We start from the raw sequence: 17,114 nt of genomic DNA, 5'->3' as shown, positions 1-17,114 counted from the left end.
AATAATGCTGTCTGGGGAATGTTGGGAGTGGCAGGACTTATTTCTGTCTAAACTTGCATTATTATTATTATTATTATTATTATTATTATTATTATTATTATTTATTTATATAGCACCATCAATGTACATGGTGCTGTACAGAGTAAAACAGTAAATAGCAAGACTCTGCCGCATAGGCTTACAATCTAATAAAATCATAGTAAAACAATAAGGAGGGGAAGAGAATGCAAACAGGCACAGGGTAGGGTAAGCAGGCACAGGGCAGGTGCATAGGATTGCACCCTGAACCTTATTTTCACAGTTCCACAGATTGTTTGATTTCTTTCTACATAATGGAACTTTCATCTATTAGCTTTCAAGTATGTTTCTTTTTTGATTTCCAGTTTGATGTCATTTGTTCTGGATTAAAAACAGAGGAACAAGTCTTTACATTGGAGTAACATTACCAAGCACTACAAGTGTAACTATTACTATAAAGTCAATAATTAATAAAATAGAAAGCTGCAAAATGACTGGGTGGGGGTGGCATGAAAGATGCTTCTCACACAGGGTGTTATTTATCCTAGGGCTAAATTCAAAAGGACCCCCTCATACCCTAATCCATCTTGTCCTAATTTTCCTTAAGCCTTATGATATATTGTTTACAATATAGAAGCATTTTAGACACTCCAAATAATCTCCTTTTCTGTATGACTCACTAATGGGAGTTCCCTCTTCTATAATAAGAGGATGTGTGTCTGTCTGTCCATCTGTTCATCAACACCATAGCACCAGAATTGTGAAACCTAGATGCTTAAAACTTGGCATACATACTAAAGAGATCCTAGAGATGTGCTCCTTGGGGTTATTTTGTTTTTAAAGTGTATTAATTAATTTTAATTAATTTAAATGCTGTTTTAATGCTTTTTATGGTTTTAACTTTCTGTATATTTGTTTTTAATGTCCACTGTTTTTAACTTTTGTAAACCGCCCAGAGAGCTTTAGCTATGGGGCAGTATATAAGTTGTTGTTGTTGTTGTTATTATTATTATTTATATACTAAAGCTCTTTGGGCGGTTTACAAAAGTTTACAAAATGTAATAAATCAAGGGTCATCCGAGGGTCTGCTTCTGGTGGTTCCACATAGATCCATCCTCCGATTGGAGTCCACCAGGGGAAGAGCCTTCAGCATGGTGGCTCCCCTCCAGTGGAATTCCCTGCCTCTGGAGGTCAGGCAGGCAACAATTTTGTACTCATTTTGGCGCCTCCTGAAACATCTTTATTCCAGGAAGCCTTTCCTTAATGTCCATCCATGAGTCACTGTATTTGCTTCTTTTAAAATCTATTTTGAGTGTTTTATTCTGTTTTTGGTTCCCCCACCCCATTTTATCTTGTACACCGCTCTGAAATTTTCAATGGGGAGCAGTATATAAATATTGCAAATAATAAATAAATAAATGTATCCCATGTGGTTGAAGTCTGCAGTAACACCTTCAACCAGTAGGGACAGACTACCCTAACCTGCACATATTTTTGCAGTCCATTCAGTTTGAAGCCAGGGGAGAGGGACAGAGGGATAAGCCTGCCCTCTGCCCCCCTGAAGTGAGACCGCCCCCACCCAGGGGAATGGATTGGACAGAGCCCTCCCTCAAGGGGGCTATTGGGTTGCACCATGGCAGAGGCCATGTACATTGATGGTGCTATATAAATAAATAAATAAATAAATAAATAAATAAATAAATAATAATGCCTAGAGGTGGCAGCGGATGTGGCTTCACTCAGGTGGGGTGGGCACAATGTATCCAACTCTTACAACGGTGTAAGTTTACTTGAAGTGCACTGATGACACCCAACTCTACTTCTCCTTTCCACCTGATTCCAAGGAAGCTGTTTTGCTTCCTGTCATCAGTAATGGACTCAATGAGGGCAAACAAATTGAACCTTAATCCAGATAAGTCAGAGGTGCTCCTGGTCAGTCGGAGGGCAGATCAGGGAATAGGCATTCAGCTTGTGCTGGATAGGGTTACACTCCCCCTGAAGATACAGGTTCGCAGTTTGGATGTACTCCTGGATTCAGCCTTGAGCCTGGATGCCCCGGTTTCAGCAGTAGCTAGGAGTGCATTTGCACAGTTAAAGCTAGTGTGCCAGCTGTGCCCATTCCTAGAGATGTCTGACCTGGCCACAGTGACACACTGGCCTTAGTTACATCCCGTTTGGATTTCAGTAATGCGCTCTACATGGGGCTGCCTTTGAAGAGTGTTCGGAAACTTCAGCTGGTTCAAAGAGCTGCAGACAGATTGTTGACCGGGGCTGGTTACAGGGAGCACACAACTACCCATTACAACAGCTCCTCTGGCCTGTTTCCAGGCATAATTCAAAGTGCTGGTTATGACCTATAGAGCCCTACACAGCTCGGGTCCAGGTTATCTGAAAGTCCATATTCTCCCTTATGAGATCTTCAGGGGAGGCCCTTCTCTCAGTCCCACCACCATCACAGGCATGCCTGGTGGAAATGCAGGAGAGGGCCTTCTCAGTGGCTGCCCCGGGGCACTGGAACTCCCTTCCCAGAGAAACTAGACTGGCTCCCTCCCTGGTCTGTTTCTGGAGACAAGCTAAAACTTTCTTGTTCTGGCTGGTCTTTAGGAAGTAGTCTGGACCTCTGTTTATGTGCTGTTTATATACTGGATTTTTTTTTAAAAAAAGTATTTTAAATATTTTTAATTTTTTTAATATTGTAGTATTTTTAATAATATTTTAATTTTTGTATATCTTTATCTGTCTTAACTGTACATGTTTTAATTTGTAAAGCTGCCTTGAGTCCAAGTATTGGGGAAAGTCAGGATATAAAATAAATAAATAAATAAATAAATAAATAAAGGCTTTCCTGTATCATACTATGATCTGTTCCAACCTGTGCAACCCTGGGTTCATTTGCTAGTCTTAAAATATAAGTTCCCTCCCTCCTCATTCACCCTGTCCTCTCCATCTTCCTGTATTCAAGTTATTTTTTGATAAATTTTCTTTTCATATGATGTGAGCCCAATTTGTGGTATTTGTGATTCAGGAATGATGAACAGTACTTAACTGATTGTCTGTTTTTAGGAGAAAACTCACAGAAGATCTAAGTGGTTGATGGATTTCACTGTCATGACACCATACAATAAATTAATACTGGGAACTGGGTAAGTATCATATGCACACAAAATAAAATTAAAGCCTTTCATCAGGATTTCTTTTGGGGTTGGGATTCACGAGGAAAAGCTACATAAACAAAATGGTCTGGGGCCTTGGCTGACATTGGAAAGTTGGTGCAGTGACTAAAGATGCAATCCCATACATGTTTAGACAGAAAAAACATGTATAGGATTGCACCCTAAGAATCTGTGCTATGACTCAAGGCCTAACTGGAGAGGGCAATCTACACACAATCTTCAGGGCGCCTGGAGTGCGCCTGCAGTGCGCCCCGAAATCGATGCTGTAGACGGTACCTTAAGCGTTCCAAGAAGAGGCGGAGGAGGAGGAGGAGGAGGAGGAGGAGGCGGCCCCGCATCGCCCCTCATGGGGACGGGGTGAAGAGTTGCCGGGCCCGACAGCTTTGCCGGGGAATCAGCTGCGTCCTTGGCGCCGCCCACCTGCCCACCGACCTCCTGTTGCCGGCGAAAGAGCCACCCGGGTCATAGAGCTCAGCGGAAGAAGCTGGCGGGCAGGTGGGCGCCGCCAAAGACGCAGCTGATTCCCTGGCGAAGCCGCCGGGCCCGGCAACTCTTCACCCCGTCCCCGCGAGGGGCGATGCGGGGCCTCCTCCTCCTCCTCCTCCTCCTCTTCTTGGAATGCTTAATGTACCGTCTACAGCATCGATTTCAGGGCACACTGCAGGCGCACTCCAGGCGCCCCGAAGACTGTGTGTAGATTCCCCCCAAGTTTTGTGATCAGATCTCCTGTCTCTTTACATTTTAGCAAATAGCAGCTACAGGGTCCCCTCAGTTTGGCTTAGGCCCATCAGGTGAGGAATTTTAACCCTGAAACCATTTTCTCACTAAAAAGTGTCTTTCCTAAGGTAACATAATAAGAGTTCTGATGGATCAGATCAAAGGTCTCCTTTGATAAGCATCCTGTTTCCCACAGTGGACAACCAGATGCCTCTGGGAAGCCCACAAGTAGTGCATGAAAGGGCAATAGCCCTCTCTAGTTGTTCCTCAGCATCTGGTATTCAGATCCTCCATGAATCTGCCTAATCCCCTTTTACAGTGGTCCAGCATAGTGGCGATCACCATATAGGGTGGCAGCACATCCCATCGTTTTACTATGCAACATATGAAGACTTCCTTTGGTCTGTCCTGAATCTCCCACCATTCACTTCATTGAATGACTCCAGCTTCTAGCACTATGAGAGGTAGCTAGTTTCCTCCACACCATCCATCATTTTCCGAAGCACTTTATGTCCCCTCTTACTCACTTTTTTTCTAAACTTAAAAAGCCCCCAACGTTGCAACCCTTCCTCTTGGGGGAATTGCTCCAGCAGCAACCCAGCTCATTTTGGTTGCTCTTTCCTGCACTCCCCGCCCCCCAGTTCTACAATATTATTTTTGAGTTGCAGTGACCAGAACTCTACACAGTAGTCCAAGTGTGATCAAACCATAGATTTGCATAAAGGAATTACAATATTGAAATTTTAATTTTCAATACTTTTCCTAATGATCATTAGCATGGAATTTGCCCTTTTCACATCTACTGCGCACCACTATTCAATCCATGATGAGAAATGTAACTGTATAACCCATGGTGGTAAAAGATTTATTATTTTTATTTTGTGACAGGGATCGTGAACTTCAGCTCTATGAGAGCTCCAACTTTGAACCCTACCTTCAGATTAGTGGTTTGGAAGCTGTACCTTTGAACTTGGATTACTGGTAAGCCATTCCAAATTCATGTCATATGTCATTTATCAGCAAATAATCATTACACATTTTTATGTATGTGGCTATACCTCACTGGAGGCTGGTAGCACCATTGTCAATGGAGTGGTGAATCCACTCCAGGTTTCAGTCAGAACCAGCCAGAACTCTAAAAGAGCCATCCAAGCTCTTTTAGAGTTCTGTTTGGAACCCAGAGTGGATTCACTGCCCCACTGACATGTGATACCTATATTACATGTATATCCCATTCCCCTCTTCAAGTTCAGATTAGTTTATGATGGACTTCTAAGCAAAACAGGCATTAGTATCTGCAACCCTCATACAGCTGCACTGCACTGATGCCTAGCCTGGGCCTCCTTGAGTTGGTTGGTTGCCTACTAGAAGTTGTCATTTTAATTTTCCTGCTATGTCCCAAAGCAATCTTAATGGCCCTGATAGTGTTTCATCTTCATCGATTGCCTGTTTGCTTCTGGGGTCAATTACGGTGCTGCTTTTGACCTTAAAGCCCTCGCCTGGTCCCACCTGGAGTATTGTGTATGATTCTGGGCACCACATTTCCCAAAGGACATTGACAGGTTAGAACAAGTTCAGGGGAGAGCAACAAAGATGATTCAGGGACTTGAGGACATGCCCTATAAGGCTAGGGTGAAGGAACTTGGTATGTACAGTCTGGAGAAAAGAAGACTGAAGAGAGACATGTTAGCAGCGTTCAGGTACATAAAAGGATGCCACAGGGAAGATGATCAAGAACTATTTTCCATTGCCATAGAAATTAGGAGCCGAAATAATGCGTAAAAGTTTTAGCTAGATTTCAATTAAATGTAAGGAAAAACTTCCTGACGGTAAGATTTGTTACAACAGTGGAGCTGTCTACCTATGGAGATTGTGGGTTCTCCATCTCTGGAGGTTTTTAAGAAGAGGCTGGACAGCCACCTCTCATAGATGGTTTAACTGGTTTTCCTGCATATTGCGGAGGGTTGGACTAGATGATCCTTGTGGTCCCTTTCATCTCAACAATTCTATGATTCTAAAATAGGATATACACATTTTAGCTTGTGCTAAAGCCTCAGGCATGATTACAGCATCTTGTTGAGATATGTGTTCAGTGTTCTTTTTCTGGAAGACCTTGAGAAATCCGGTACTCTTGGAACAAGACAGTTATTTTACAGCATACTTATTTTTCTTCCTTCCCTCTCCAATTCAGCTACACAAATCAGGATGAATGTATGATCCTTTATGGTGATGACCAGGTATGTATTTTAAAAACATTTCCTAAGAAAAAATTAGGCCTTAAAACTTAATGGGAGGGAAACCAACCTACAACAGGTGTTGTTTAGCCTAATGCCACCTGAACCTAATGATGTCATTAGCAATATTTGAATATTGCTGTTTATTAAATTAACTGAATCACACGAAGAGGGGAGGTTTAGCTGCAATCTTGACTACAAATTCAGTAGTCCAAAAACATCTGGAGGGCATCAGGTGGCCTAGCCCTGATTTAAAGGCACATTTGTTTTTCACAAAGATACTTCCAGCTGTACAGTTTTGTGCTGTAGAACCCAAATGGGAATGTACAAAGCAGAGCTGATAGGATTGCACAGTGCAAGTGACAACATTTTTATGAGGGTCAGTGAAGTAGTATATGCTCCAAGAAGTGCACCCTATGCAATGCCAGAAATGATGCTGGTTTGGAATTGTCCAGGTGTTCTAAGAGTTGTGTTGCATAACCTTAGACATTGCAAAGTCTTTTCTCGTAAATGCCCTGAATGTTTTTGATAAGCTACTGCCTGGATGCATCCAAAGTCTTGGTGACGTAACCTGAGAAGTACAGTGTGTGTAATGTTCAGTCAGCGTCAGAATCATAAGAACAAAGCCAGCAAACTGGAGGAAAATGAGGAAGAGCATAAGTCCACAATACTTTTTTCTATCTCTGCCAAACATAGTTGTTGTTAGGATGGATCCAGGGGTCCCTGGTTTGGTTTCAGCTGCTAAGTCCAACTCTGAGGCAGAACTAGAAGAACCCAAGACAGGCCGAGGGGGAGGGAATTCTCCAAAACTCTCCAGGAGTCAGGGAAGAATCTTCCCAGGAACTTATCAAACAGGAGGTCCAGGTTCAGAGATTGTCTCCCACTCCACCCTCGGGAACTCCACCTTTGTAAGAGGGGGAGGGAGGATCAGAATAGACAGATCCCAGAGTCTGCCTCAGGGTCAAGTGGGCAGAGTTGAGAGGAGGTGGAAGGTGGTCCGCCAGACTAGCTGCACATCAGAAGTTGAGTCAAGAGGAGGAATGTGGTCAAATCCTGTTGGGCACAGTGGGAAACAGTCCATTTAGTTGATAGGCAATTGCCTTGCTTTGTTGAGCTAATTAAATTTAGAGGATAGCTCCTAGCCTTCACAGTCACTTCAGGTGTAAAGAGGTGTGGTGTTTGTGCGTGTGTGTTTACTGAATAAAGAATTTGTGGATTGCACAGAAAATCTCTTTGCTATCTCACATTTTGGTGGGAGGGCTTCGAATCATGACAGCTGTGACCCCTTTTTATCACAAGAGGGAGAAAATCTGAGCCTTTTTCTCTAAAAACAGTGGCAAGGCAACCCTACTACTATCAGATGCCTTCCAAGATTTTACACACAAAAGACGCACAGTTGAGACCTTCATTGGAGTTTGTTTTCAGAAACTGAACAGGATCACACCACTTGTGCCTACATGTTTTGAATCCTTCCCCCCCCCTTTTTTTTTTTTTTTTTTTTTTTGTGCTACTGCAGGGATGTGTCAATATCTTGCTCTTATGCTCAGTGGGTGAGCTCCTAAGGCAAGTACTTATATTTTTAAAATTGAAAATTAAAGTAGGCACTCAGTCAATCATGCCGAATTACTGTGTGGCAAGGATACGAAGAAGTACACTTCCAGATGTCAAACTTTCCTAAGCAATGGTGTTGGTCACAAACCTGGAAATGAAACAGTAAGTAATGAATAGAAGATACACTTGTTTTATGAAGGTTCAGAGCTACTGTTACTGCTTCAGTACCAGTAGTGCTGTTTGCCATGTGCTGGTAATAAGTATGGATTGGTTAGCAATGAACTGATTGGCAGGAAGTGCGTTGTCCTGAAGCTATAATCCTAAACGCATTAAATTTGCTTATCCAAAATGTTCATTTCATTTATTTTATTTCTATACTGCCCCATAGCCAAAGCTGTTTGGGTGGTTCACAAATATTACTCAATGAGTAAGAATTACCCATTCTTACTCAATGAGGCTTACCTCTTCAGATGCTTCTAATTCATTTGCTATTAGTTTGCTTTTTTCTCTTTTCTTTCTGGAAACTTACACCTCATACACACACATAGGGCAACCCCGTTCTAAAGAGGCACAGTGCATGTTTGTCTTTAAGAGATTTGAGGAAGGCATGAGTTTCAGATGTGTAACTTCTCCTATGAAAGTGTCATAGGCATGAGAGAAGCTGTGCTTACTGAATGTTGCCTTCAGAGCAAATTAGAAGTCACTTTTGGATTCTGGCTGCAGGACAGGCCCTACCATGAGGCAGGTTGAATCCCCCATCCCAGGTGGAGGATCTGGAAGGATGGTACTTTAGAGGGTGAGGGAAATAGGTAATCCAATGAACCTTATTGTGCCAGCACTCACACAACATGTTGCCCCACCCCCTGTCACGTGGCTGAAATTCCTGTCATCCTTCCAGCCCTCCATTGCTTCTTCCTTAGTCCTCCCGGCCCTATCCCATCAGCCATTGCAAGTTCTGCTGGCTGTAGAGAAGTGGCTGGGGCACTTTCAGCCGCCCCTGCCAGAGAACTCTATGGGCTTCTGAAATAACGCACACAACACATGAAATTCAGCATCAGAGCCACACGACACAATAAGCAACCGGACTACAGATAAGCAATGGAGCAGTCCATTGTTTTTCTCTGTTGCTTAAACCGAGAAAATAGCGTGCGGTGAGTTGTGTGTCCGTTGTGTGTTTCTACCCCATGACATGATAAGCAACGCAACAGACGATTGACTCCTTATCCCCTCCCATTGCTTATTGTGTCGTCCAAACCCAGCCTCTGCGAAGTTCTCAGAGTAAGGCAGAGGATGGGCAGGCAGCTGCTTTGAAGAGCCAAGCCAATTGCTGTCCTGCCGCAACACATGAAAGTAGGTTTTTCTTAGGAATCTCTAGTTTCAATAGCATCAAATGTACAATAAATAATATAGTCTTCACAGATTGTAGAACAAAGTTCAGGTGTTTTCTATGGGGATAAATAGCCAATTAAACATCTGGTAGCATGGACATTCTATAATCTTCTCTCTGTATGTTTCAGAACATGGAAGAAGCTCCCCAAATTGGAAAACCTTCCTAATATTGGCCTTGAGGATGCTGCTCTTTCGCCAAATGTTACTTACATTCGTTGGAAAGTTCATGAAGATTGGATTACTCAGGTAAAAGAAAAAGTAGTTTCACTACAAATCAATATATCACAAGAGAAAATAAGGGATTATATTTGGGCTGTCTGTGTTAAAAGTCATGTTTAACAGGGGGGAAACATGATTTCTTCACAAATCAATATACTACAAGAGAGAACAAGGGATTATATTTAACCTGTCTGTGTTAGAGTCGTGTTTAACACTTCTTAAACACGTTTCATGTGTTACATGTCTAAGAACAGTGCCAAGCAATCACACTATGCATTTGCTCCTAGACCAAAACAATGGTTCAGTGATGAACATGGAGTTCACGTTTTGCTCCAGTTCCCATAATGTCTTTCTGGTTCTTTAAATTCAGTGATGAAAGCAGATGGCGTGTTTTCCCACAACTGTATAATGCTTTGCTTGCTGCTGCTCTGTACCTGTCTTTTCCATGCAACTTTTGCCACTGTACAAGACCAAAACCATCTCATCTGACATCACTGACTGCTACTTCCCTTCAGTATGGGTTTGGGATCACCTTGGATTGTTGAAAGAACCTCTGAAATTGACAGAATCTCCATTGTCTGCTTTTAGTGCAGCCTTACTCGACCTTCCCAGCAATGCCCATACTGGTTTGGAATGATGGGAATTGCAGACCTACATATCTGAAGGGCAATGGGAATGGCTGTTTTAAAGTATTTGTCGCTTTGAATATTATAGCTAACATCACTCCACAGTTCAGAGTTTTTTTTCAGCTCTGACAATTCAGTGGTACCCTGGAAATACCTGCAGTGGGAGACTCCAACATGGCGCCTGTCAGGACCGTTGTGACTGCAAACACCTTTCTTGGTACCCACCAGGCTCCCTACTATCCTGATTTTTATTTGCTTTAGATTTTTTTTTAAAAAAAATCCAAATATTTTAAGTGTAAGGCTGGCATACTGCAAAGTAAAGTGCTGCCCCGCCCCTGCCATCTTTTTTCCAATAATACCTCTGAGCCCTGCATTGGGCAAATTGTGATTTGGCATTTGGGGCTGAGACCATACCTCTGCCTCATTTTCTTCGTCAAGTTACTCGTCTCTGAGCCTCACCAGTTTGCCTTTTGGGAAATGGCTATTTTGTGATTGGCGACATCCACTATGGCAGCCATTTTGAGAATGGGCAGGCTCTTTCATGGCCACTATTTTGTGAGAGTGCCCACAACAGTCTCAAAATCCCAAAAGTGCTCACTCATCTAAAACAGTTGAGGACCCCTGACCAACTTTCCTCTTGTATTGTGATTGAATTGTTGCAATTTCATTGTCATAGCACTAAATAGTAGGGCTGGTAAAATACCAAAATCAGGTACACCTACCAGAAGTACTTCCATGGCGCTGTTTGTTTTCTTGTTCAGGGTTGCCAGATCCAAAGCCAGAGAACATTTGCACACCTTTAAATCTTCTCCTGCCCATTCTCTCCCTGGCCCTGTTATCCACAGGGAGAGGTATTTCAGCCTTTTAGGCTGGGGAGGGAGGGGGAAAACACAAAAGCTGAGAAACCACCCAATGGTCAGTGGTTGGGGAAAAGGGGGTGAGTCCACCTAGGAAACTGCGGAGGACTAGACTGGGACACCAGGAATGTTGGTTTTGAGGTTCTGCACCCCTGTTTTAAATAAATATGCATATGAATCATAGAATAGCAGAGCCGGAAGGGGCGTACAAGGCCATTGAGTCCAACCCCCTGCTCAATGCAGGAATCCACCCTAAAGGATCCCTGACAGATGGTTGTCCATTATGCACCATTATGCACCATTAAGGAATAACAACATTGTCCATCAAATAGAGACATAGATTTTAAAATGTTATTTGTACAAGATCCAGTGTAGCTAGAACATTAGGCCTAATCTACACCAAGCAGGATATTGCACTATGAAAACGGTATGAAAGCAGCATATGATATGTGTCAATGGGCCCCAACAGTTGTCAGAGCACTTCAATACCGCTATAAAGCAGTAGTGTGGCTCCTGCCTTTTATTTACCGCTTTCATAGTGCAATATCCTGCTTGGTGTAGATTGGGCCTTAGTCTTACATTGGGGAGGCCCACATCCAAATCCTTGCTCAGCTGGGCAATTTATCTGGCCTGATTTGTATGTTACACAACAGTGCAGTTTAGCAATACATAAAGAGCCTTGGTAAGATTTGGGCTTGCGTGTTCCCACCTCCCCTCCCCTCCTCTGATGTGGTAATGAAGAGATTGGAAACATCTGCTTCTGGTTTTAAACTAACCATGGTTTGTCATTATGTGAGAACTGGGAATTACATTAAGTTTAAATTCTGGTTTATTAAAGCCATCTTGAACCTTAGGTTTGATCTCAGCTTCTTTCAATAATCCATAATTAAACTAACTACAGTTTGCTGTTGTAGGTCATAACAACAAGCCATAGTTAGTTTAAACCTAGGGTGACCATATGAAAAGGAGGACAGGGCTCCTGTATCTTTAACAGTTGCATAGAAAAGGGAATTTCAGCAGGTGTCATTTGTATATATGGAGAACCTGGCAAAATTCCCTCTTCATCACAATAGTTAAAGCTGCAGGAGCTATACTAGAGTGACCAGATTTAAAAGAGGGCAGAGCACCTGCAGCTTTAACTGTTGTGATGAAGGGGGAATTTCACCAGGTTCTCCATATATACAAATGACACCTGCAGAAATTCCCTTTTTAACACAACTGTTAAAGATACAGGAGCCCTGTCCTCCTTTTCATATGGTCACCCTACTTAAGCTACCACCCAAAATGTTGTAAGCATTTTTGTAAAGAGCTCAGGGCAGCTCCTGAGCTCTCTACAAAAAAATGTTCTTTGTATGTCCATGTACCATTTCTTCCTTTTCACTTGTGAAGTTAATCTTCTATTATTGAATGTAGTGTGTATTTTTATATGTTCTATTGTAAACCAATAAGCCTTTACAATAAACAAACTGCTGCTAGTACTAATGATAAAGTTAAATTAAGACAACAGCAATCTCGGTACTTCCTTCCTCCTTGTGAATAAAACTGCTCCATGAGGCCAACAAAGGAGCGCATTTTTTTCCTAACCAATATGTTGTGGCATTTTGATAATATTATTTTCTTCCGTCTTTTTAGTTGAATTACTATGATTCTATTAAAGCAGTCATTTCCGCTTCAAGTCATGAACCTACGGCCTTAGTAATAGGTAATTATATCACTGCTTTTAAATCCAGAAGATTGTTGATATTTGCTTAGTTTATATACAGTTTCTCCTCTTCCTTCCTATGCTACAGTGTCGTAGTCACATTCCTGGTTCTTGTAGGTATCTGTCAGGAACAGTTTAGACACAAAGTGGGTGATAGACCTCCTTTTCACTGGTACCTTTTCAGTAAGCACTTCGGGATGTTCCTTAACTATTATTTTATTAAGACATCAGATGTAAAAATTATACTATTCTTTGTCAAAGAATGTGCAATAAGAGTAATATTTTGGTTTGTGGGTGGTAGTTTTGTACAACTGTTGTGCATTGCTCTATCAATATTTCCAGCTGATCCAGTATTTTCCCCCTATGAGTTTATATCTGAATAATAATTCCAAAGTAGGAAGGAAGGAAAGGAACCTCTAGTGCAAGCACTGAGTCATTACTGACTCTTGGAAGGACGCCAGCTTTCGCTGATGTTTTCTTGGCAGGCCTTATAGCGGGGTGGTTTGCCATTGCCTTCCCCGGCCATTATTACCTTTCCCCCAGCTAACTGGGTACTCATTTTACCGACCTCGGGAGGATGGAAGGCTGAGTCGACCTGAGCCGGCTGCCTGAGAACCAGCTTCCCCCGGGATCGAACTCAGGCCGTGGGGAGAGTTTCAGCTGCAGAAACTGCTGCTTTACCACTCTGTGTCATACGAGGCTCTTAATTCCAAAGTAACGGATATGTAAAAAGCTGCCATATGAGTTCCACGGTGGCTGTGTAGTATTTTGAAATAAGAAGTGCCCCTAATGTATAGATGCAAATTTAGAAATTTATTTTAAAGAAATATGCAATACATCTCACCATAGTGGGGGGCGAGACAGAGACCTGGGGCTTGTCTACATGCCCTGTTTAGCCTGTTCCAGCTGCACGGTGGCACTGTGTTGTTTATATGATGCAGCCACCAACTCACAGCCACATCAGGCTTCTCCACTCAAAACTGCGCTTTTTTGCGGTGTCGATTTACAATGATTTTTGAAGTTGCTTTGACGTCACCATGTTCTTTCCTCTGTCTGTTGGTGGTGGCCTTTCTTCAGGTTGAACTAGTGGGTGTCCTGGGGGCAGATTGAAGCCCAGTATAGGTCTGGGTAAGGCAGGTCAGAGAGTAGTGGGCAGGCTCGACAAACCAAATGGCCACGGTGATGTGGCTTTTCCAGCCTGCTAACCCACATGCTCCCTCCTGCCATCAGGATTCATCTTTCTTGCTCAGCAGCTGCGATACTGCAGGGTTTTGTGGGGACCAAGCAGCAAAATAGCATCATAAAGAACCCTGTGTTGACCTGTGTGTCTCTGCAGCCTGCTGTCCTTAATCTGTTGAAGGGCAATGTCAAGGCCCAGCTTTTTTCCTTCCAATGGTTCTTTACCTTTAAAATGGATTTAAATTAGATGGGCCTTCAAATAGAGGACTGTCCTCTGTAAAGTAGGACACATGGCCATCCTATTTTGTCATTTGCTGTATAGTATATCCATTATGAAGGCAGCTCCTCTTTCCTTCAGTGCTTAAGCCAGTCCCTACAATAGCACCTATAATTCACTATAATTGCCTGCTATTCCGAGCAAATGTGTGAAATCACATTTCTTCCTGTGAGCACGTTCTTGATGTCTGATAACCACCTTATCTTTGAGACCCTCCTATAGGTTCTGTAGTGACCACTGAAGACCAGAGCAGGATCTACACTACTGTTTTATAACGGCATTGACAACTGTTGGGGCCCAGGACACATTCCATATACTGCTTTCAAACCGCTTTCAAAGTGTTATATCCTGCTTGGTGTAGATCTGGCCCATATGTTTTCTTTTGCTTTACCAAGAACGTGAGGAATTGCACAAATCCAAGAACTACAAGAATCTCTCTCCCTTTTTCTTTAATGTAAAAATTACAGTAATTTCCAGTCCTAGAACACATTGCCATTTATTCTATATAACAGTGTTGCAGACAACTTGAGGTCTAAAATTGACAGTTTAATGAGCACTTGTGTCCTTCTACAGGTTGTGTTGTAGGAGCTACCAACGTTGAGCAACAGATGAAAGAAATAAAAGGACCCAGAAAAGATTCGAAGACAAGGAAACTGCAGGCTATCCTCGGAGCTCCCTCCCATAGAGCCAAGGGAGACCAGATTGTTTTTCGAGTCCACAAAGGAGTAAAGACATTTGCACTCAATAAAAAGAACAACCTCATTGTAACTGGCGGGATGGATCGAATCATCCGGATGTGGAATCCATATATGCCTGGGTAAAACGTTATTGAGCTATTCTTCAAAGGCTCTGATAATTGTCTTTGAGCACATCCATTCGCTTTCAAAACATGCACATGGTGCCTGTTTTATTTCTTTAGGACAGATTGATCACTGCATTTTTTTTAATGTTGAAAGATGAATCTATAATCTATAATGAAAGATGAATCTATAAACCACAGTTACATCAATGCTCTCTTAAGATAAATGAATTCTAGAACACTATCACTGGTGGGAGCGGAAATTTTCCTGCTGTTATTGGTGGTACAAATAAATCTGTGGTTGCACCTCCTGTTAGGAATGTAGAAGGCTGCCTTATACTGGGTTGGACTATTTGTCCATTTAACCCAATACTGTCTACATTAGGGATCCCAACTTTTTCAGAACAGTGGGCACATTTGGAAATTTGAGAATCTCCTGTGGGCATCACCACAAAATGGCTCCCAATGAGGGTGTGGCTAGGCCCATAATGGCTGCCATGGGGGTTGGCTAGTGAAGGGGGGTGGGAAGGGATAAATAGCAAGGCTAATGGTTGGGAGGGAGGGGGAAATGGAGTTTCTTCCTGGCCAACACAATCTTCTTCCGTCCTTACAGACCTTTCTCTTTTGCTCTCCCTCTCAACTCCCAGCCTCTAGCCTCACTATTTCTCTCATTATTTTTCTCCCTTCTCTATCCCTAGCCTTCTTCTTTCCCTCCTTTCCTAGCCCCCAGCCTTGCTCTTTCTCTCCCCTCTGCCTCTTTACCTCACTGTTTCTCCCCACTCCTGTTTCTCTCTCCACCATCACTTTGCCTTCACTTCTCTTCCTGCCTGCTAAACAGCCGATCAATGGCAGGTTCAGAAACAGGAAAGAGAACCTGACATCCTAAGGGTTTTCAAATGTTTATTTTAATGGTTGTTTAAATACATATTTAAAAATGGGAATCCTCATGTTGACCTCAAGGCATGGCTGGCAGTGGGTTATTGATATTTACGATGTTTGACTCCATCTAGTCTCCACAGCATTATGTAAATACCTGAGATGTTGAGACAAAAGCAGAATCATCACTCTGTGTTCTGTCATCCTTCTCACACACTATGACAGTCCTCACTCATTTTGGGGTGTGCTTTTTAATTGCAGAAGTATCCATTTTAATTCATGTCTGTATTTTATTACATTATATGTTGAAGCTGCCCATTGTCTAATGTTTTGATCAAATTGCAGAAAACCAACAGGCATGCTAAGAAGTCACATGGCTCCGATCTTCTATGTCTACATATCTGAAGAAGATAAAATATTTTCCATGTCAACCGACAACACAGTTAAGGTCTGTTTGTGTTTTGCATGTGCTTAGTTATGCTTGTCCCATCTCTGGTGCTTTTGTTTTTAGCATGTCACCGTTCTTTCTTCGCAGATATGGGATATTGAAGACCAGACATGCTTATTCACAGCTTGCTCAAAAGTCAGCAGAATTAAAGGAGAGATTAGTGCTTGCCACTACGTATCAGGCACCAGATCACTCTGTGTTGCTACGGATACACTGGCTGTTCTCCATCTAAGATTACGGTAAAAAACAACAACAAAATAGCCAGAAGTCACGGTCTTAGACAATCACACTAAAAAATGCACATGGAAAAGGTGTATTGAACATTTTGAGACTTGAGCACAAAAGGAATGGAACGCTTGAAACATTGAGTATATTTATTACCATCTCTTCAATTTTAGGTTGTAAGCTTCTAGGCAGGGTATCGCTGTTTTATTTGTATATTTTGTACAGCACCAAGTACATTGTTGGTGCTAAATAAATAAATAAATAAATAATCTTCTGCCAACAAGGGGTAATTTATAGTGCTAATATAAAACATTAATAAAAAATACAGCATTTTGTGAAAATGTAATTTTGGCATTTAATTTCAAACATTTTTAAAAATTTTCCTTTTGAAATTCAACTTGGAATTCAATCCTGGACCTAAATCTTAAGTCTTACTGCTTAATGTTAAAACAACAAAGAATCTTGTGGCATCTTACAGTCGAACACATTTATTCTGGCATACGCTTTCATATGATGCAAGATGAAAATGTTGACAGCAAGGGGCACAGCTGATGTAGAGGTGCATTCTGATATGTACCTGGCCCCACTGAACTTCAGAAATGTGTCTGCTGAGGCTACATGTCCTCAACTGTGACTATTAGTTGTCATACAGTTATCAAAGATTCTGTAGATCTCTGTGAGTCAGGGGTTGACAACACTAATATTGTTGAATGGTTGCTTCCAGGAATATTGTAAGGGTGCTCCAGGCGGAATATTTCAAGTGCTAGCTTCACTGAGGACGAAACTACTCATTACACTTATGTAGCTGACCCTGATACGTTTTA

The 17,114-nt window shown here is 42.2% G+C and overlaps 1 protein-coding gene across 3 annotated transcripts in view; it reads left to right on the top strand.

Annotated features, from left to right (window-relative positions):
* LOC134399131 (WD repeat-containing protein 49-like) overlaps window positions 1-17,114 on the top strand; it is a 49,171-nt gene that overhangs the window by 13,513 nt on the left and 18,544 nt on the right. For all 3 annotated transcript variants that reach the window (XM_063126986.1, XM_063126985.1, XM_063126987.1), the window contains 9 exons: window positions 3,082-3,161; window positions 4,797-4,889; window positions 6,100-6,145; window positions 7,659-7,705; window positions 9,211-9,328; window positions 12,417-12,486; window positions 14,516-14,759; window positions 15,963-16,065; window positions 16,153-16,304. In XM_063126986.1, coding sequence (XP_062983056.1) covers window positions 3,082-3,161; window positions 4,797-4,889; window positions 6,100-6,145; window positions 7,659-7,705; window positions 9,211-9,328; window positions 12,417-12,486; window positions 14,516-14,759; window positions 15,963-16,065; window positions 16,153-16,304 — 953 coding nt within the window. The remainder of the gene's footprint in view (window positions 1-3,081; window positions 3,162-4,796; window positions 4,890-6,099; window positions 6,146-7,658; window positions 7,706-9,210; window positions 9,329-12,416; window positions 12,487-14,515; window positions 14,760-15,962; window positions 16,066-16,152; window positions 16,305-17,114) is intronic.

Source organism: Elgaria multicarinata, chromosome 5, assembly GCF_023053635.1.
Source record: "Elgaria multicarinata webbii isolate HBS135686 ecotype San Diego chromosome 5, rElgMul1.1.pri, whole genome shotgun sequence".
NCBI classification, from domain to species: Eukaryota; Metazoa; Chordata; class Lepidosauria; order Squamata; family Anguidae; genus Elgaria; species Elgaria multicarinata.
Note: the sequence above shows the minus strand (reverse complement) of the source record. Positions and strands in the feature narration are given on the sequence as shown.